The sequence below is a fragment of the Anabrus simplex genome, chromosome 5 (genome assembly GCF_040414725.1).
Source record: "Anabrus simplex isolate iqAnaSimp1 chromosome 5, ASM4041472v1, whole genome shotgun sequence".
Taxonomy (NCBI): Eukaryota; Metazoa; Arthropoda; class Insecta; order Orthoptera; family Tettigoniidae; genus Anabrus; species Anabrus simplex.
In genome coordinates this window covers 372,959,873-372,981,198 of record NC_090269.1, presented here as the reverse complement: position 1 = coordinate 372,981,198, position 21,326 = coordinate 372,959,873, and the positions used below count along the sequence as shown (strand labels likewise).

General features: G+C 40.5%; 1 protein-coding gene across 5 annotated transcripts in view; it reads left to right on the top strand.

The window, feature by feature from the left end:
• Positions 1–21,326, top strand: part of LOC136874942 (zinc finger protein 98) — a 116,355-nt gene that overhangs the window by 78,656 nt on the left and 16,373 nt on the right. For all 5 annotated transcript variants that reach the window (XM_068227936.1, XM_068227935.1, XM_068227934.1 and 2 more), the window contains one exon: positions 15,208–15,377. In XM_068227936.1, coding sequence (XP_068084037.1) covers positions 15,208–15,377 — 170 coding nt within the window. The remainder of the gene's footprint in view (positions 1–15,207; positions 15,378–21,326) is intronic.

Sequence of the window (21,326 nt, the reverse complement as noted above, 5' to 3'; positions counted from 1 at the left end):
TGTAGGCAGTGCAATCGGTAGGACACTTTCAACATTGATGAACTCCCTTTGTTTGGCTGTCAACAAGTCCGTTAACATCTGTTTCGCTGCGGCATCTTGCTCCTCTTGTATGTGGCTTCCCACAGTTTCCTGTATTTGTCTGTTGAAATCAGTTAACTTTGAGATGGAGACGTGGCGTTCCGATGACATTTCAGTCGTCATCACATCAAAGGGATGAAATATGGGCAGTAAGTGTTCAATTGTGGTCTACTGTGAGACTGGAAGAGTCTAAGGTGCAGAAGGTATCGTTGCAAGCATAGCGGGATGCAGTCCTTTTGTTCTGTCAAACGGGACAACATTGCGTACGTGCTGTTCCATCTCGTCTCCACTTCTTGCTGCAATTTATGAACAAGTTTACCTAGTGACTTCTGCATGGATTCCAACTTTTCTTTTCCAGTACAAGACGATTTAAAATACCTGACTATCAGGCGACATTTTCCTCGTATATCCGATACATTCTCCAGGCCTCGCTTGACTGTAAGGTTCATAGTGTGGGCAAAATATAGAATATGCCACTTTTGGGCTTAAAGATCAACTGCTGCTTTCATATTAGCAGCATTATCTGCCGCAAGACACATTACTTTGCCATTTATGCCCCAATAACATATAGTACGTCCAAGTTCCGCAGCAATATGTGCACTTGTATGTGTTTGAGGAAATCTAGTTGTCTGTAAGGTGACTGTTCCCAAGGAAAAATCTTTGTTGACAAAATGACATGTGACTGCCATATACGCCTCTGCTGACAAGGATGTCCACATGTCGGTAGTCAGACTTACATATTCTGCTTCTCCTACCTTCGCTTTTACCGCACGGACTTCTGACTGACATGTGTCTGCAACCATTTGCCATAATCAATTCCTAGATGGATCCAGGGTATGTACAAATCTTTGAATCCACCGATCCTCGACTATTGCTAAGGGCTGGAAATTGTCAGTGATCATCTTCACTTGCTTTACATTGCACCAACACAGATAGGTCTTATGGCGACGATGGGATAGGAAAGGCCTAGGAGTGGGAAGGAAGCGGCCATGGCCTTAAGTAAGATACAGCCTCAGCATTTGCCTGATGTGAAAATGGGAAACAACGGAAAGCCATCTTCAGGGATGCCGACAGTGGGGTTCGAACCCACTATCTCCTGGATGCAAGTTCACAGCTGCGCTGTCCTAACCACACAGCCAGTTTGCCCGGTGATCATCTTCACTAAAGCATCATCAATCATTTTCCTTCGTACGTGTTCATCTGAAACATGCATAATTATTTGGTATGATAATAAAATAGGTAGCATGTAAATATTTTCATACGACATGCATGAAAGGATCATATAGGCTGCACAGTATCTGGATAGGCACCACTATGATGCCCAATTTCACCCCTGCATTGTCCCTGTTCTTCAGACATCAGTGCTGTGTCTTGATGTTTCGTCTTCAAGTGCTTTAACGTCCTACTTGTAGTTTTATTGTAACTCAACTCAACCTTGCATACATTACACACCACTTTATTCGAGTCATTTTTGAACGTTCGAAATGGTCCCACACTACCGACCTCTTCCGAGATGACGTGGTGTCTGCCTCAGTCACTAACTGTTGGAACTGAATGAATGCGTATAGCACAATGCGTACCCATACGCAGCGGTATGAGCACTGCACACGTCATCACATGAGCCCGTTCACTGTTGACATAACGACTTGGGTGAACTATTAACACTGAACAATATTCAATAGTAAGCACAGGTCAATGTTCTGTAATATAATATATTTCATGTCAGTGTGTCAAAACTCGGGGAAGTTGACACCGAGGTGTCACATTTAATCGTCTTCTCCCCCCCCCCCCCCCTAATGTTTTTGGACCTGAGCTAATCCCTGTGGAAATTAGTGTCTTTCTACCTCAATTTTCTGTGTATTCAGTTCGCTGAATTTCTTATCTCCTTCTAGTTTTATGATTCTCTACCACTTTATGGTAACGGCCTGGTCCGCGTAACGACCTGATCTAAAGGGCTCCTTGTACGTACTGACATCTGTGCCGAGAACTGGTACTACGATGCCCAGCTCCTTGACCAATGAGAGGTCGTCTTGGACACAGAGCGCTGGCTTGTTGAAGCTCGCTCGAAGCGAGAGACTCATTCTTGTGCTGGCGTCTGGTTGGTGATGGACGCGTGTAGTAGGTGCCTCGTGATGGTGATGATTTTACTTGGGACTATGGAGAACGGCTGAATACTACGTGTGTGAGGGCTCTCCTCCTAGCTCTCAACATGAGGTGATACCTCATTCATCGTGAAAACGTCCACAGACTGTATGTATTTTATTTAAGTCTATCTATCTGCGTTTGGGAACCAGAGTTTTAAATGGCGACGCGGAGTGGCTTCAAGCTTCTGTTCTATTTTCGATATTGATGAACCAAAAAACAAAAAACTGCACGGAAGTGTAAGACGTGTCTAAGACCCTAATACTTTAAATTTGTTCACTCTCGGCTAAATTTTAATGATATGTTTTCAAAAAAAATAACTTGGGTAGTATGTCTTTTAAGAGCATATTCATTTAATCACGTGCTGTAATGGTGATATAAACTTGTAACGTTGTTCTGGACGTATGGTAAATTTCATTCTAAATTGTTCAAGAGGAAAAAGGAATATGATATAATACTAATTTTTACTCTGCTGTTAAGCTTATCATTATTTGGTCTAACTTGAACTACTTAGCCCTAACCAAGAACCGGTTTGTTTATTTAATTTTTGCGGTCCGGTTTTATATTTTCTTCTGTCTTTGTCCGTACTACCTAAATAGTTACCTTTTTTGCCTCGTTCCTAGTTTCCTTTCGGTGTGTATCTTTGATTTTGCATTGTTTTGAGCGTGGGCCTGTTACCATGACAACGTATGTTGTACGGTGATTGTTAATGTAAACTTTTCCGTTGATGGAGGATTTCTGGGTTTGACTACGTTCGGGTCAAAGTAACCCCCTGTGGGTGGGCGTGGTAGAATAACACCCACGGTATCCCCTGCTTGTCGTACTTGGGAGCGTAGGTTGACGACCACAAGGTCCTGTGCTGAGTCCTGGCATTGCTTCCACTTACTTGTGCCATGCTCCTCACTTTGATCTATCCTATCTGACCTCCATAGGTCAACGATTGTTCTTTTCTGATCCCGACGGAATTAGGTTGCGAGGCCTAGGGAGTCTTTCATGTTCACGTCCTTCATGGCCCTTGACTTCCTTTGGCCAAATCCTTAATTTTTCGACGTTTCAGGTCCCTTCCATTTTTTCTGCCTAATTAGTGTTGTATAGAGGATGATTGCGTAGTTGTACTTCCTCTTAAAGCAATCACCACCTGGCAAGTTGGCCATGTGGTTAGGAACGCGCAGCTGTGAACTTGCATCCGGCAGATAGTGGGTTCGAACCCCACTTAGACCTTTCCTGTCCCACCGTCGCCATAAGACCTATCTCTGTCGGTGTGACGTAAAGCAACTAGAAAAAGAAAAAAAAACCCATTCACCACCACTACCACCACCAGCACCCTGGAGGAAGTATGTAATACCTACAATGAATAGTTAAATTATATTCTTAATCTTCACTCCATATCTCAAGTTACCAAAGGCTAACCTAATGGGCAATATAATGCAAAAATGCAAACTCGTCCTCATCCCAAGGTGGTGCAGTTCCTTTCAGGAAAACCCCTATTGCAGGTGAGTTGCATGAACCATTTCAACCACATACCAGCCCTTCTGACATTCTAAAATTTCTAGCGAACCCAGGCCCCCAAGGATGCGAGCTAATAACACTAACCGTTATGCTACAGAGATGCTGTAATTAATTAATAGAGACATGTACACTCAAGTTTGAGCATTAAATAAATTTCACATTTCAGTCTTTGCTATAGTCGGTAATTGTCCTGGTTCTTTTCGTGCATGTTATGATGTGATATCTACTACACTTCTGTCCACACAAAATGCACTTACAATCTTCGTCTGGCTCATGGAACTTCTGGTTTACACATATCTTGTGGTGAAACCCATGTATGGAGAGTCGTGTTATCACGTGGCGTTGTGTGTTGCACTCTCTAGTCCATCATCGCTGGTGAGGCGTAGAAGTCGAGGTCGATTTCACTTTTCTTCCTTTCCCTCATGTTTACTAGTGCCCTGCTTGCTTCTGTTGATTGTAGGTAGAATTGTGATCGTATGTCTTCTATGAAATACGCCTCCCGCATCATTTCGTATACCATCCGGGATGGCGCTGTCTTTCCGACTCGGGTAATCCTCTTCATGAACATTGCTTTTATTCTTTCTATTCTCATCAGGTCTCCGATCTTCAGCTTTTCCCACACAATCTCAATTCCATATGTTATCACTGGCGCTACTGTCATCTTGAAAAGTCTCATCGCCGTGCTGATTGATAGGTTTGAAATGTTTTGGATGCTGTATGAAGCTCTGATTGCTGCTGCCGTTCTTTCTTGAATATGTATACCAAAGGACGCCGCCGTTGTCTGTAGTGTTATTCCCAAATATTTGTAATTTCGTACCTTTTGTAATGGCTTTTGGTGTAATGTTATGTTGTCTTTGGGCGTTGATTTCCCACCTTTTCTGGAGGTCATTTGTACTGTCTTTTCTTCATTTATCTGTAGGCTGTTTTCCTCCGCCCAGATCTCTAGTCTGCGGACTGCCCTTTGCACATCCTCCTTTTCTTTCGCTCCGATCAGCATGTCATCTGCGTATAGGATCAGCTCTGCTTTCGATCCTTCCTCTACTATGCGGTTCACATCTGCTGTATAAATGTTGAAAAGTGTGGGACTCATGGGATCCCCTTGCATAACTCCGTTCGTCTGTATTATGTCTTCAGAAATTTCTACGTTGTTGTTTATTCGGATTATGTTCCTCTGTAGACATGCTTCAACTATTCTTACTAGTGGGTCTCTCTCGCCGATTGTCAATTTCATTTTCTCGATTAGCTTTCACCTGATGTAGATGTTGATTCCCATAGGGAACCTAGAATATTTGTCCTGAATGAGTAAATTTATAATACCAATATAATGGTCCGTTATTGGACAAATATTCTAGGTTCCCTATGGGAATCAACATCTAGGACAAATATTCTAGGTTCCCTATGGGAATCAACATCTACATCATTTGATGGCCAGGCAGGCATCTATTTTTGGAAATGAGACATAGCTCTCATAGTGCATTGGCACTGCTGGTGGCTTCAAATAGCCTATGCAGTGGCATCCACGGTATGCACTGGCCTTGCGTCTTGGGTGGTGTGCTAAGTCCCAACTGATGAGCCTAACTTAGCACACGAGGGCGAAACGCAGGCAACCAAGAATGAGTTCGCTGGAAAATTTATAATGTCCAATAACGGACCATTATATTGGTATTATAGCTTTCACCTGTCGATTGAGTCGAATGCCTTCTTGAAATCAACAAAGACTGCGTGATATTTCCCTCCTTTGTGTCTTAAGGCTTCTTCTACCTGATTTATTAGGTATTTCACTGCCTGGACCGTGCTCCTGCCTTTCATAAAACCGAATTGATTTTCTGGAATGTACCCACTGAAGGCTTCCAGTAATCTTTCATTTAGTCTCTTCGTGAAAACTTTAAAGGATGCATTTTCTAGTGCTACTCCTCTAAATGAGTCTAGTGATGTTCTGCTCCCTTTTCCTTTGAACAATATCTTTACAGTAGCTGTGTTTCATCCCTCTAATATTTTCCCAGTCTGTATACATTTGTTCATTAGGTCTTTCCACAGTTCTTCCATCTCACCAAGTGAATCTTTTAAGTGTTCCATGTAAATTTTGTCTGGTCCTGCGGATTTCTTGTTTCTCTCTCCTTGTATTGCTTTCCTAATTTCATACGTTGTTATTGGCTCCACAGCATGTGCGGGTTCTGCTGTTTCTTTGTCATATGTTTGCTTCAGCCCTTCCTTATTCAGTATGTTCGAGAAATGATGTTCCCAGTTCTCCATATGAATTTCTCCTGTTGCGATTGATGTCTTCTTTTTCAGCGTTATGTATGAGTCTGATTTTGCTTCCTTGGCTTGTTTCCTTCCTTGTTTCTCTGTATATTCTTCTTTTTTTCTTTTTTATTAGTTCTTTATATTTTTTCCTTTTCTCTGCATATGCTGTTAAGTCTTCTGGGCGTCTGTATAATTTTGCTGCATTCAGGGCCTTTAGAGTTGCTTTTCTTTCCTTGTAACACTCTTGGTCAAACCAAGCTTGTGCATGTCTTCTTTCCTATACTATTATAGCTTTCGTTATTACTTTGGTGGCTGTTGCTAAGGCTTCTTCTAGTCTTTCTTCTTCTACTAGGTTTCTAGCTTTCCCGATGTTTTCCTCGCTTTCTTCTACTGTTTCCCGCTGGATATTTCTAGTATATATACTTGGTCTTTTTGCTTCCTTCCTCTTTTGTTGGATTTCCATGCGTAGGCGTGTCATTATAGGTATGTGTTTCCTTATTGGTGCTGCCGATGAGTTCCATAGGCCTTCTTGTTTACACAATTGTAGTTGTACTCCTCTAAAAAATAGTAGGTCGATGGCGTTATGACTGTTCTGTGCAAAGTAGGTTGGTGTTCCTTTTTTGTTTGCTATTTTGAAGCCTTCTTCTTCCAGTGTCTCAAGAAGGATGCGAGTTTTGGTATTTTCTTTGTCTATCTGCAGTTAAAATCTCCGGCAATTATAACGTTCCTTTCTGCTTTCGTTTGTTCTATGGCTATAGATATTTTATCCATTATGTTTTCTATAGGTGTATTTGGCTGAATATAAATTCCTATTATCGTAATTTCTGATGTGATTATTGTGACCAGGTTTTCCTCCTTGATGATTCGCTTGATATCTCCCAGTTTCCCTTTTATGAAGATTGTGACTCCCCCTGCTGGTCTTCCTTCCGTCGGGGTCGCTAGCGTGTGTATACCATAGTAACCTTGCAAGTCCATTGGTTCCGTGAGGAATGTCTCTGTCAGTATCATAACATCTGTGTCGTCTATTGTCTTCTGTGATATGTCCAGGAATTGCGTTTCTTATTCCCTTTATATTCCATAATAATACACTTATTTCCATGCTTGACCAAGGTCCCTTCTTCTTTGGCAATTGGGTGAGATGTTGACTGAAGTTCCACCCCTCATTCTTCCTCTGGTCTCCTATCATATCTCCGAAAGCGAAATCTTCTGACTTTCATTCCCTGTGGCCAGAAATCCGCGCTCTGTGCATCTTCCAGATAGATATATGGGAAACCGACCTTAAAAGCTTTTCTGTCTCCCAGTGTATGAAGTTCTTCACATTCTATGTGTCCTATGATGCCATTCCTTTCCAAGAATTTTCTTATATTTGTTGCCGTGGTGCTCTGTTTAAGCCGACCTACGTGCAGCCATGCCATTTTTTTTCTGCTGCTTCTAGTTCACCATCATCATTTTGCCTTTGATTGGTTAAGGGCGATATGTTATTCCATTTGTTTCTCGTTTCCCTTATTGTCTCTCTCTGGCAAATTTGATTCTTCTCTTTGCGTGTACTGGTGCTTGTTTCATCGAATGCATTTTGTGCTGTCCTGACCGTGTGGTTTATTTCTGTTGTAATTTTGCTTTTTAGACTTTGGTTAAATTTTTGCTCAATTATTTGATCTAACGTGTTTTCCAGGAATTCCATTATGCTTTCCAATTTCTCATTTACTGTCTCGACATTTATTGTCGTCTGCTTGACTATAGCGTTATTACATTTCTTGCCTTGTGTTATTGGAAATGTAGGATTTGCCGCATGTTGTATTCTTCCTTGGTGGTTTTCCTCATCATCGGCAGATGGTGTGCTATTCTGACTCTCAGTTGCACTTTCATTTATGCGGCCGAGAGATGTCCTCATGTTATTTGTTTCCCCAAATGTTTTCTGGGAACGATCTATGCCCTCTATATCTTTACCATCCGGATTGCTGCTCTCTCCAGTAGTTGGCGCCTTTGCCTGGTTGTCTTCCCCTCGTGTTTCTGTTGTTGCGTCTATAGATGGTGCCACCTGTCTCGCGCTGCTGCTTTTGTCCCCTTCTTCTTCTTCCAAGTCAATGTGATGTTTTCTAACCTCTACTGTTGTATTTGCTTCGAAAATATCCACGCTATTTCCTGGCTTCACTTTTTCCTCTATTGCTTTTATATATTCTGTTATAGTACTCACTACGTTCAGAATGTTGTCTTTGGTGTCCTTCTTCATATATCCTCCCGTTTCAGCTATATTTCTTAGTTTTTGTAGAGCGCTTTTTGCTTGCACTTCCATTTCTTCCGCCATGACTTCTGCACGTTGTAAGGAAAGAGCCCAACTAAATATAGACGAAGGAGAAAAAGAAAAATGTTATTGTGTGACAAACTAAACGAATGGCATTCTAAACAAATATGTTACGGTTTTACACTCGCGTGTTTCACATTATAGTCATCATTTACTTAGCTGTTGTAATAGTACTTAATGATTGGAGTATTTATTCCGACTGCTCGGCAACAGGTCGCAGTTACAGATTGTGACATCACCATGGAGACTCGAGTATAGTACGCGAACCTTTTCTTGAACCCTGAGCTCCATAGTGCTGAATGGGAACTTCGGCTCAAGAAAAGGCTTGTGTACTATACTTCACACGGATTACTCAGAGAGGCTCGGACTCGCCAGACTCGATTCTTGCGAGTCCAAGCGTCACTCGTGCACATCGGAGAACAGACGCAAATGTACACAGTGTAATTTTTCATATGTTGGACAGACTGGGAGAAGCTTTATGACAAGATACATGGAACATGTTAATGCGGAAAAACATAGGAAATACTCAGCAATGAGATTGCATATGAGGGAGACTGGTCACCGATTTGAATCCATAGAGAAAGACCTAGCGATAATTAGAAACATAGAAAAAGGGAGAATGTTGAATGAACTAGAAAGTTTATATATCTATTTGGATCAGACGTATAATAAGGAACAGAATCTTAATGAAATCACGGACATTAAAAGCATGTTACATGAATTAACACCGAAATTATTAAAGACAGTTAGTTCAAATAAATTTAGAATACCTAATATATTTAATTCTTCATACTCTAATACTCCACCCATACCTACAGATATTAGGCCTACTTCCAGCAAAATGGATGACTCCGCCCCTTTGTCAGCCCCGTCACAGTTAACTCTACCCATCCTCTCCTCCCTTCCACACTCCCCTATTCCTTCCCCTCCGAGTTCACTACCGCCTCTGCAGCACAGTTATAATACAAGACTCAGAGCCAACAGAAGGGCAGCTACCAACACAACAGTAGATAACAAATAACAACTTTCAACTAACATGTAAGTCCTCATCTGTTCCAAACTATGTAATCAGAATTCTCTCCTTGCATTCAACTTCTTAATTCATCCTTTCCATCTCTTACAGAGAACATTTTCCAGTATCTACTGACCTTTCCTCACAAGGTTTCAGACAATAATATTGCCTACCAGTGCTAAGAGCCACTTCTACAATAATTCAACTGATACTTCTGTTTCACCTTATGCTCACGAATTCATCAACGGCCTTGAACATGTTATATTTATGACATTCATGTTTGTGCTTGTGTTCATGCCCTTATGTCATTGGCATTATGTTATTATCATTTTGCTATTTCCCCTACAATTTTAAATGAACTATTTTATTAGAATTTTAATGGAAGAAGTTTTAGTCTCCGACAAGATTATAGTTTAATCATTGACATTGTTTCTTTTAACATGTTTGTATAATGTATCATTTTTCACATTTTTATGTCCCAAATTTCAGTAACTAGCTGAACATTTAGCTTCCGTATTTAACATTAGATGTACTCTTGAAGATTGTTTTTAGGCTGAAGATGCCCTATATTGAGGGCGAAACATGTCCCATTTAACTCATAGTCTGTTTATGTAACCACTATAAGTGAAAATAAAAGTATTGAATAGGTGGATTAAAAAACACCTTTATTGTTTTTGAATTAAGTGGTATGTTCCGAGCTGTCAGTGGAAAGATGGCGTGGAATGACATCAGTAGAGGAAGGAATAAGTTTGAGTGGTGTCTTTAAAAGTGGGAAAGATCACAATATGATGATAAAGTTGACTGAAGGGGACAAATTGGGGCAAATATTCATTTACAGGAAGGGGAGTTAGGGATTGGAATAGATTCAATAAATTTCCAATTTCTTTGCAATCATTTAATAAAAGGCTAGGAAAACAAGAGATAGGGAATCTGCCACCTGGGTGACTGCCCTAAATGTAGATCAGTATTAAATGAATTGAAATGATATCGGTTCGATTCCTCATCAGATGTTAACATTTCCTTCTTTTTCTTCTATTTGTTTTACGAGTTCAACACTTATTTGCCTATGTTTCTGTGAAATTCTTATATAGTAAAATAGTAATAGGTATAGAAAACCTAATATTCTGCTCCTGGTTATTGGTTATTAACAACAAAATCTCACATAGTGGTGCTTAACTTGTTGTTGCATAACTACATGTTCCGTAGCCCTGAGCATCAACAAGTTAACCGCCATAGTTTGGTGCTTTGCCTCTTGATGCGTAACTTAAGTCTGCAAACTGCAAATGTGGCTAAGTTAAATTTGAGGAAAACGAGGAAAATATTGCACTGAATGAGTTTCCTTCTGAATAATCTCATTACACGCACCATATTATGTAACTGTACCAAATATTAATTTATTTTGACTGAAATATCACTTCTGAGATTGTTTTAAATAAGAAAACTTTGGACGTGTTTTGCTCAAGACTAAGATTTGACACATAGTCGCTTGAAGCGTAACATCGTTCATTTGTCCTCTCCGCCTCTCTGTTGTGCTCCCTCTTCCACACTGATCTTCCATTTTGTTTAATCTGTTGTGGATGTAGTGGGACCTTTCCCACCATCCCCCATAGCTCATGGTACCATGTGGCAACAAAGAAGTGACCCTGTCGGGTCATGAGCACATGGGACCATGCTCCACGAAAGGCGATGGTCAAGGGACCTTTTCGGCCTGTGACGATTCCCTCTCATTGGGATTGTATAATTAATCCACTCACATGAGAAGTCAACGTCCATTCAGCCCAGCAAGGTCACTGCTACTCTCCCGTTCCTAAGATCTGAACCCTGGCCTCTCAGAGTCGCAGACCGTTTGCGGCAGAAAACACAATTAAACTTATAACTATCTTAGAGGCTTACAGTGAACGGAAGAGGTTTTGGGATGCTAACTTTCGGCACAGATAGGCACAAATAAATTTCTCCAAATTTACTAAGCCGCTCGGTAAAATATACAGAAAAATTATGACATCCTTGATAAACTACTCCACAACTGATAATACAAAAATAAACCACATATTTTAGCAGCGGAGGAATCCGTGCTACCATTCACATCAGCGGCTGCCTCCACATTCCACAGAAATATCTATGTGGATGACAACAGTTTGCTGATAACGTTTCTAATACAATAAATCTTCCCTTAGGACACATACTTTGATTGTTACCTTCCTCTCTATAAAACCGAAGAATGTCCAAGAGGATGACACTAATTGTCCACACCTCACATTTCTACCACATTGGTTTACATGTGTCTAATCAACCCGTTAAACATAAACTGTCGAGTATGACAACATAATCAAAATAACCCTTAAATATTTACAAGTGTAAGCCATGTCCCTCCCAATGCAACTATTCCATGGGACTAAATCCCAGATTACAGATTTAAAATTTATTTACACTGAAAAAATTCCGCATTAGAATGGTCGGCTAACTTAAATCTACCGCAAGCAATCATCTATAAAACAAATTAAAATTAAATTGGAGATAATTAATCCAAATGCTCCGACCACACCATAAAATCCATCACTTAAACACAAAAAAGAACAAAATGGTCACAAGTCTTCCATAATCAAATTAAACACCGACTTGAAAATGAAACTAGTCACTTACAACCACTATCAATGGACTTTCACGAAGTCTAAATTCAAATAGAACATTGATTAACGACAAAGATGATCATACATTGGAAAAGAAACAAACATATCATATACATATACATATACAAATAAAACAATGGCTGTATTCATTCATGTGTGACCCGCTACATGAGCGAGCTATCGGTCCCTTCTGTGCTATATTGAGGTTCGAACCTGACACTCTGGTCGTCCCCATCAAGGGTACTGTAATCAAGCCCTAATTAGTCTGATCATGTAGAGGACAGTCATAAATTCCTACATTGCCTTTAGATCATGGCTGGTGGATTGTGTGTGGTAGTTACGGAAATATTCTCACAGAAGACTGCACCGTCTTAAAAAGAAACACTTCTCGGCCAAGCGACTTCCCTCAGCTGCCCTCTCACAAGGACCTTCCCATTCTGGGGCAATAAATCACTGCTTGTGAATGCTCCCCTTTGCACAGCGGCGAGAGACCATTTAACACACTCAATATCGGCAGTCACCGAGTCAATAAAATCATACAATTGAGCTAATGCAGGGTACACCTGCTCAAACCAGCTCATACTATCATTATGTCCAAGAATTATTTCTCAAATTAAGCCGCTATCTTATACCAAAAATTCCCTCAACTCTCCAGGAGTCTGGGGTTCAACCATACATTTCTTCCGTCGTACGTTTTTACCACAGTAACGTCAGCCTTTAACCCAAAGAACAATGTCCCCTAATCTCTCCCCCTTGAGGCGAGATTGTGTACCTGCCATAAACTAACCTGACACTTAAATAGATTGGCATAAAATCATGAATCAAATATATTACGAGAAGTAATAATAATAATAATAATAATAATAATAATAATAATAATTTAAATTATTAAATTTTGCCAAACACTAAACAGACTTTCTACATGTAACCTCACTAGTGTAGGCAGGACTGACGATCGAACCTCTGCTCAGCATTTCTCGAGCATCTTCAGTTACAGCCAAAACTTATAAACTAGCATGCAAACAAACTACTGTCTCTACTTTTAAAAATATAGTGCTGACTCTATTCCACATCCTTCTTTTGTACGGGCACATGTTAATGATCCTGTCACCTGCTAATCCCTGCTCGTCTTATGCAGTCACGCAGTTGAGATCTACAACATTAATCTGCACAATATTCTACTCCTTTTCCCCCCTTAATTCCTTCTCAGCACTAATAAAAAAAATAGTATGGCATGCACATGCAGGCACTAAAAGGGGTCCCAAACTTGATACATCATTACTGGATCACTCCCTTCCCATATCTATTTAAATTAATCAAATTGAACAAAGGGTCTCCCGACCATTCTAAGCGGAACTAGCCTATCAAATCACATTATCAACAACCTTATCCTTACATTACTTTCATTTACAAAGGGGAAATACTAGCTTTGGAAGAAAAACATAACTTAGTACTCAACAGTTTGATGCATGCTGGCCCGCCCGGAGTTCCAGGGGCCTGCCGATGGCGTTTTATTCCATGATGCTGGCTCGTGGAATCCTGGGATCTAGACGTTCCATGGGGTCTCTTGAGTAATCCATTTGATTAGTACAGGGATCACTGTAAATATATAGTTGACACAACTTTACACACTTCTTCTTCACACGACACCATCAAAATTTTACTTCTCCGTTCTCTGACCACTGACGGTTATGTGTTGATAATTTTAATGGCTAATTCAGCTAGTCTGTTTCATTTTTAGTAAGATAAGACAGACAATTTTCAGTATTTTCACAGTTAAGATTATCGTCTCGTATAGTTGTGACGCTTATCAACTGTACTTATCCCGATATTCTATCTAGTTCGTTTGTTCTTGAACAGTTCTCACCGCCCGTTATTTAGTGCTATAATCTCACCCTGAATTCTGTTCAAGATTTAGCGTGGATTTTTACAGTACTTTATCACACGTCTACCTTGTCATAAGCTTACTTTCCCTATCACCGATGTACAAGAGAAAATCACTGAAATTCACTACTGCTTGAATTACTTTACCATACAAAGGAATGGCAATATCGCTCACGAACCGGCCATCGTTTCACGTCTGAGGTTCCTTCCCAACTCCTTCTCCACCCTGGGAAGTGCAAAAACTTATAGGCAAGGCAAGAGTGGTGGTGGTTTCACGGACAGCGTTCCCACTCTAATTTGACATCTTCTGAACCAAAAGGTCTGCGAAAACCAACTATGCGCCAGATTGTGTGACTCAATAGTTACAATTACGCAATGCTATGTGGAGTTTGAAAGCGTCAGCAGTTTTGTAGCAATTAATTTATATAGAATAGGAGTGGGGTTGGGGAATCCCCATTAGCATCTGGCTTCACAAAAGCTTGGGGACGCCACGCCAGTTACGTAATCTTCTTTAAGCGCATTTACATGGGTAATCTTCTTCTGCCTTGGTTACTGATTTTACAATTCCTCCAACATTCTTCCCACTGCTCTGACGGATGAGTTCTGGTTAAACAAGCCTTACTTAAGCCGGAAATACCTTTAAAATCACCCCATCGGTTTGGCATCGCTGTGCGTTGGCAATTGTTTTAAAGATGGAGTCAGCGAAACGGTGTTCTTCTCCTCCTTCTTCCGTGACGTGTGCCCAGTTCGGGGGTATATCTGAGCCACCCACTGGGTGTGTAAGGCACCGTTCTGGTGAGCAACTTGTTATGCAATATGATGCGACTGCCAGCATCCACACAAAGAAGCTTCCAACCTACTTCTTTCCCAAGCATATAACAATTAATAATTATTAATTGTGATGATACGGTCACAGTAATGTATTTTTGTCTATTTATTTTTCAATATTAAACATCTAAATCTGCCTCTGTCGATCAGCAGTAGAGTGTTGGCCTCCGGATCCCAAGATAGCGGGTTCAAACCCAGCAGAGGTAGTCGGATTTTTGAAGGGCGGAAAAAAGTCCATTCGACACACCATGTCGTACGATGTCGGCATGTAAAAGATCTCTGGTGACACATTTGGTGTTTACCCGACAAAATTAATTAAATCTCTGCCATAGACGCCCAAGAGAGTTCCGGTTTACTCGGTCAAATTGAAATGTCTGCACATGGTAGCTGAGGCCATACGATTATTATTATTATTATTATTATTATTATTATTATTATTATTATTATTATATTATTATTATTATTATTATTATTATTATCTAAATCATTTAATAAAACTTGTGACTGCTAACAGTTTATATTATTTCATAAAGTATTTCTTAATTGTTTAGTGCCATTACATTCAAACAATCTTTTTTCAGGATCAGTGCTCTCTTAAGGAGGAAGACGGAGATCCCAGCAGTAGAGATGACTTTGGAAACAATGACAGTATGGAGCTGGATCACAATGTTGAAGAGGATTTTGGTGACGAGTCTGCTAGTGAAGAGGAAAACTGTTATAATTCTAAAAAATCACCAGAAAAATCCTCAAGGTAATATATTGCCTGTAACAATTTCTTAATCAGTCATTATAATGTAGCAGGTACAGGGTAAATTGCTAACTAAATAATTATGGTAATACTGGGCGAGTTGGCCATGCGGTTAGAGGTGCGTGCGGCTGTGAGCTTGCATCCGGGAGGTCGTGGGTTCGAATCCCACTGTCGGCGGCCCTGAAGATGGTTTTCTGTGGTTTCCCCATTTTCACACCAGGCAAATTGCGGGGCTGTACCTTAATTAAGGCCATGGCCACTTACTTCCAACTCCTAGGCCTTTCCTATCCCATCGTTGCCATAAGACCTATCTGTGTCGGTGCGACGTAAAACCACTAGCAAAAAAAAAATATAAAAATTTACGGTAATTGACATTAATTGCTATACAATTACACAGTCACACAATCTCTCTCTCACCGAGCTCGATGGCTGCAGTCACCTAAGTGTGGCCAGTATTCTGGAGATAATGGGTTCGAACCCCACTGTCAGCAGCCGTGAATATGGTTTTCCATGGTTTCCCACTTTTCACATCATGCAGACGCTGGGGCTATACATTAATTAAGAACACGGCTGCGTCCTTCCCACTCCTAGCCCTTTCCCATCCCATCATCGCCATAAGACCTATCTGTGTCGGTGCGCTGTAAAGCAGCTTGTTGTATGTATGCTCTTTCTCTCTCTCTCTGTCTCTGTCTCCAGTCACACTAATTATTCAGTTTAATACGAACTAAAACAATTACACTGCACATACTCCTGTAACTGTCACTTGGACCCTATTGCAGTTTACAATTAAATTCAGTGTACAACTTTTCAACCACACAGTTCACAGTTTTTGCACATCCAGCACAGTCGCACACACACACATGGTAGTCTTCTTCCGTTATCCCTTGTCACGCAGCACTCCATCGACACTGTAGCATGCTGATTCAGTATTCACAGCAGCGCTTCACATCACCTCAGCTGCACTCCACTGAACCTGTGACTGTAGCACTCCTTGACTCTCAATCACTCACTGACTGAGCTCAAACTGAACTGTCACAATCTCATACGGCCTGTCTTTTATTATAACAGGGTCACCCCTTCCAGATACTTTGTAAAAGTAGAAGCCAACTAGAAACCTCGCAAAATCTAATGCTCTGGTTTTCTCTTGTGATGTCAGGGAGGTCTGTGACTAGTGACGGCAGCAGTGAGGTAGCGGGGGTTGGCATAGTGTGTATAGCTTGTCTCTGGCTGGTTGTAGCGGAAGCGAGCGGGGCTGGCCTTACTAGGTGACATCACTCTCGACTTGGGGGCCAGACTGAATCGCTCCCCATAGTGAACAAAATGGTGGACCCGCAACAGTATGTATAGGAAAGGAACATTTATAGAAATATGAATAGGAATCTTTTATAGTGGGGGTGATGAGGAGAGAACCTATCTGTTTGAAGACAGCAGTTTATGAAAATGTGGAGATTGTTGTCCTTGTCCTCTCTTTTGTGTTTCCATATTCGTCCTTGTCTCCTCTTTCTGTTCCTCCCTCTTCTACTGCTGATCTGTCAGATTTTTTAATTTGCCCTTTGCTCATAGTCCTTTACTATCAGGATTAATTTTTTTGTCTGTTCCCTTTCCTTTGTTTATCCAGTTTTATTTTTATCCTACATTTTTCACATTAACCTTTGGCAGTGTTTTTAAAAATTAGCACAATTTAGGAATGTTTATTACATGATTTTTTGCTTTTAAAGCAAGCAAATGAAGCTTTAACATTATTTGTTGATGATGCTTGTTGTTTAAAGGGGCCTAACACCTAGGTCATCGGCCCAACATTATTTGTGTTATTGCTTTTAGATATCTCTCACAGCCAGAGACTGAATACAACATAGATTTGGATAAAATACTGGTATTAAAAATACCTATACCCATATATAATCGTAATTGCAGAAACCATTATTATTACATGTATGTAAAGGTTACATTATCGGTAAAGACTCAAGGCAAATATAATAAAGAAATACTTTATCAGCAGTTATTCATACATTACAATATACATTATGAAGAGATCGATTCCAGAATTCAAAGTTCACGATCATTGGTCACACTAGTGAGTCTAGCTGTACCTAGTCGAGTCAAGAAACAAAAACTGAAGTTCCTGAATGTTAAGTAAGGAAAATAAGTGTTTATGTAATTAGAAGTTTAAGGGCCTAGTGCCTCCATTTTGATTTGATTGCATGTGCCTTCATAACCATGTCGGAACAGCATAGCTGAATGTTGTGTACATGTATTATGGAGTGCTGTGATAACCAGGCAAAAGTTACTGTGGATCGGTCCTGATTTACAATATATCTTCTGTTATATCATAGCGTAAGTTGCAACAGTAAGAAGAAAGTATGTACTTTAATGACGAAAAGAGTCTTTTGACACTTATTGTGTGGATGGAACAGCTAGAAATGTAGTGGCTACCTTATACGGCTGGGGCGTTGTATGTTTTTTCTCCTGCCAAAATTCCAAATTCAATTGCAGCTGAGTAAGTTCACAGAAATTTGTGGGGCTGGCCTAAAAGCTGACCATATGTGTGGACCGAATACTTGTTTTAATTTCTCTTTCTAAAGCATTCAGCAAGCTCTCAACATTAGTATCAGAGTCTGTATCGTCATTGCCGGTTGGGTAAATGTCACTAGCAGTCGTGCTGTGTGAAAATCCCATTTCCACAATACGTGTCCATGTCTTAATCACATGCTGCTTAGCATGTTCAACTTCCTGCTGAGAAAATACCATGTTATATCTAAAGTCAAGAAATATTCCTGCCAAGAAGATATCATTGTCTGTAACTGCTTATGTCTAGCCTTCATTGCATTCACAAGACTTATAGATAGCAATGTGTTTATTCTGGATGTCTCCAAAATACAATGGAACCATATTCGGTAGAAGACACCAGTACTTAACCCTTTCCTCTTCCAATTGTTTGGTAGCTACATTAGCTAGCATTAGCATGTTTATGATCAATTCATTGTCACTTCCAGTCTCCAGTGTTAGTATTATTTATTTACCACATTTACCACATACTTTAAAGGGGCCTGACATCTAGGTCATTGGTCCTTATTTACCACAATTCTGAGCAGAAATATGGAAGGTCTACTGAAAAAGGGTGAGCCCCATTTAGATATCAAAATAGTCCCAAACCTATCTTAAGATGAGATATTATTTACAACATTTTGTTAGCACCCAGAAGGAGTGGTCCAATATTATCCCATTTTGGTATACATGCATACCATTGATGTGTGAGTAAATGATTAGATTTACAAGGATCTGTAATATGTAGAATGCCCACCAGAGTGCATTTGTGATGTTACCGTCCTGTTGTTGATAAGTTGTTGCCAGTCAGCTGCTGTGAGTCAAGACAGACGTGGGCCATTCAGACATCACAGTGGCCCGATGTTGGACTCAGTGGGTACATGAGGGCACCCAATCACATCGTGGAAGTTTGGGTTGACCAAGAAACACCACCCCGAGGGAGAACCGTCATATGGTACGCCAAGCATTGCGGGATCCCATCCCCGAACAGTGTCTCGACGAGTCACATTCGCCAGATTGGGGTCCTACCCCCCCATGTGTTAGTTGCCATTGATACCAGAACACCAATGCCTGCGTTTGGAGTGGTGCCTTGCCCGGCAGGCATGGACGGAGGACGACTGGCATCGCATCATGTTCATTGATAAGTCCCACTTCTCCATAACCTCCGATGACCATCGTGTGCGGGTTTGGCAGCGTTGAGGACAGAGGGCAGATCCTACCCATATTGTGGAAAGACACACAGGCGTAATCCTTTGCATCATGGTGTGGGCATCCATAGGATATGTGTTCAGGTCACCTCTAATAGTGCTTTGGCAGACTTTGACAGCACAGCGATACGTCACACACATTCTGCATCTGCACGTCCTACCCCTTATGACACAGCACTCTGAGATAGTGTTCCAACAAGATAATGCACGTCCACACACATCACGTATGTCCATGGACTGCCTAGAGCATGTTGAGGTCCTCCTGTGGCCAGCAAGATCCTGGACCTATCCATTATTGAACACGGATGGGATGACATTGGAAGGGGACTCGTCCCAGTACCAACCTGCGGGATCTTGAGGGACAGCTGCAACAACTGTGGACAGACTTGCCTCAGGAGAGGATCCAAAGGCTGTTTGATCCATTCCAAACTGCAGTGGGGGTGCGACACCCTACTGACCTGGCGCCAACATTCCACCTTTAACTGCCAATGGCCTTGTCTCTTTCATCCCATATTGTAATCAGTTCAATAAAGGAACATGGTCTTTCAGCATATTTAGTTTCATTCACTTTCAACTACTCCTTCTGGGTGCTTAATTTTTTTTTTCAGACAGTGTTCTTAAATAGTAGTGTGGAAGATATCTCTATATATAAAAATGAATGTATATTTCTATGTATGTATGTATGTATGTATGTATGTATGTATGTATGTATGTATGTATGTATGTATGTATGTATGTATGTATGTATGTATGTATGTATGTATGTATGTATGTATGTATGTATGTATGTATGTATGTATGTATGTATGTATTGTACCAGTAAAAGAGCCCGACTCTCAGATTAAATTTTAAAGTAGCATGACTATAGTTCTCAGGGCGAAAAACTGGATTAACTGTAGCTAGAGCTCGGTACAGGAGGTAGGGTCCTATCTACAGAAAAACTTTGACTCTGATTGCACAAGAGTTTATTCAAATAAGTCATGAATTTGCACATCACCTTTAAGTAGAAATGGATTATCTTCCTCGTATTCCAATAGTATGGCTCGGGTTCTCCAGCTCACTAAGCCAAGCTGGTTGAAGCACGTTCCAGAAGACTCCAGGGATTCCAGGGACTCCAGATACTCCAGACAGAGGCAGCTGGACTGTCTGGATTGACGGCAAGTAGAGATGTCTCAAACTCTGAGGCCCGGGTTGAACCCCGGTGATCCAGGCGATGTTGTAGATAGTCATGTACAACCTCAGCCTAATGAGACTGAGAGGATTGATGTTCCCAAGGTCACTAGTAGCACTGAGTCCATGAAAACCTTGGATGATCAACTTATAAGCAGAGTTCTTGATAATTGTACATCAAGACTTCCAACACTCCTAAAACGATATGAGTGGTATTAATAATTTACAGTTCATCACTAGGAAAATCCTCGTCCCTGAATAACTTTTGGCAACGAAAAATACAAGTCCCTTCTTGTGAAATTATAGTTAAACTCAAAGTTCATTACTGGCGAAGGTGCAAGTCTTTGCCTAAACTCAAATGAAAACACAAGTCCATTCACTTGGAAGTTTGAATATATTTAAAGTTAATCACTGGTGAAATTCATAAAGTCTTTGAGTGACCACTGACGAAAACACAAGTCCTTCCACATAAATAAATTCACTGACGAAATTTATAAGTCTTTTAAACCAACACTGGCAAATGTACAAGTCTTTGAGTAAATGTAAGTGAAATCCTAACTTCGTTTAAAGCCGTTGGAAAGTTAAAGTTCATCACTAGCAATGTTAATCAATCACTGTCTATTAGAAGGATGAGTTCCTCAACAGTCGCAAATATTCCACGAACATAATACAAGTCCATTTCACGAACACTTAGAAAAATTCCAATCTCGAATACTCGTAAATAATACAAGTCCATTCAATGATCACATAGAAAAGTTCTGGTCTCGAACACATGAAAATAATACAAGTCCATTCAGTGAACACTTAAAAAAAATCCAGCTTCGAAGACGCGTAAATAATACAAGTCCATTTAGTGAACACTTAGAAAAGTTTCAGTCTCGAAGGCACGTAAATAATATAAGTCCATTCAATGAACACTTAGAAGAATTCTGGTCTCGAACCCATATAAATAATACAAGTCCATTTCACGAACACTTAGAAAAATTCCAGCTTCGAAGACACGTAAATAATACAAGTTCAAACACTTAGA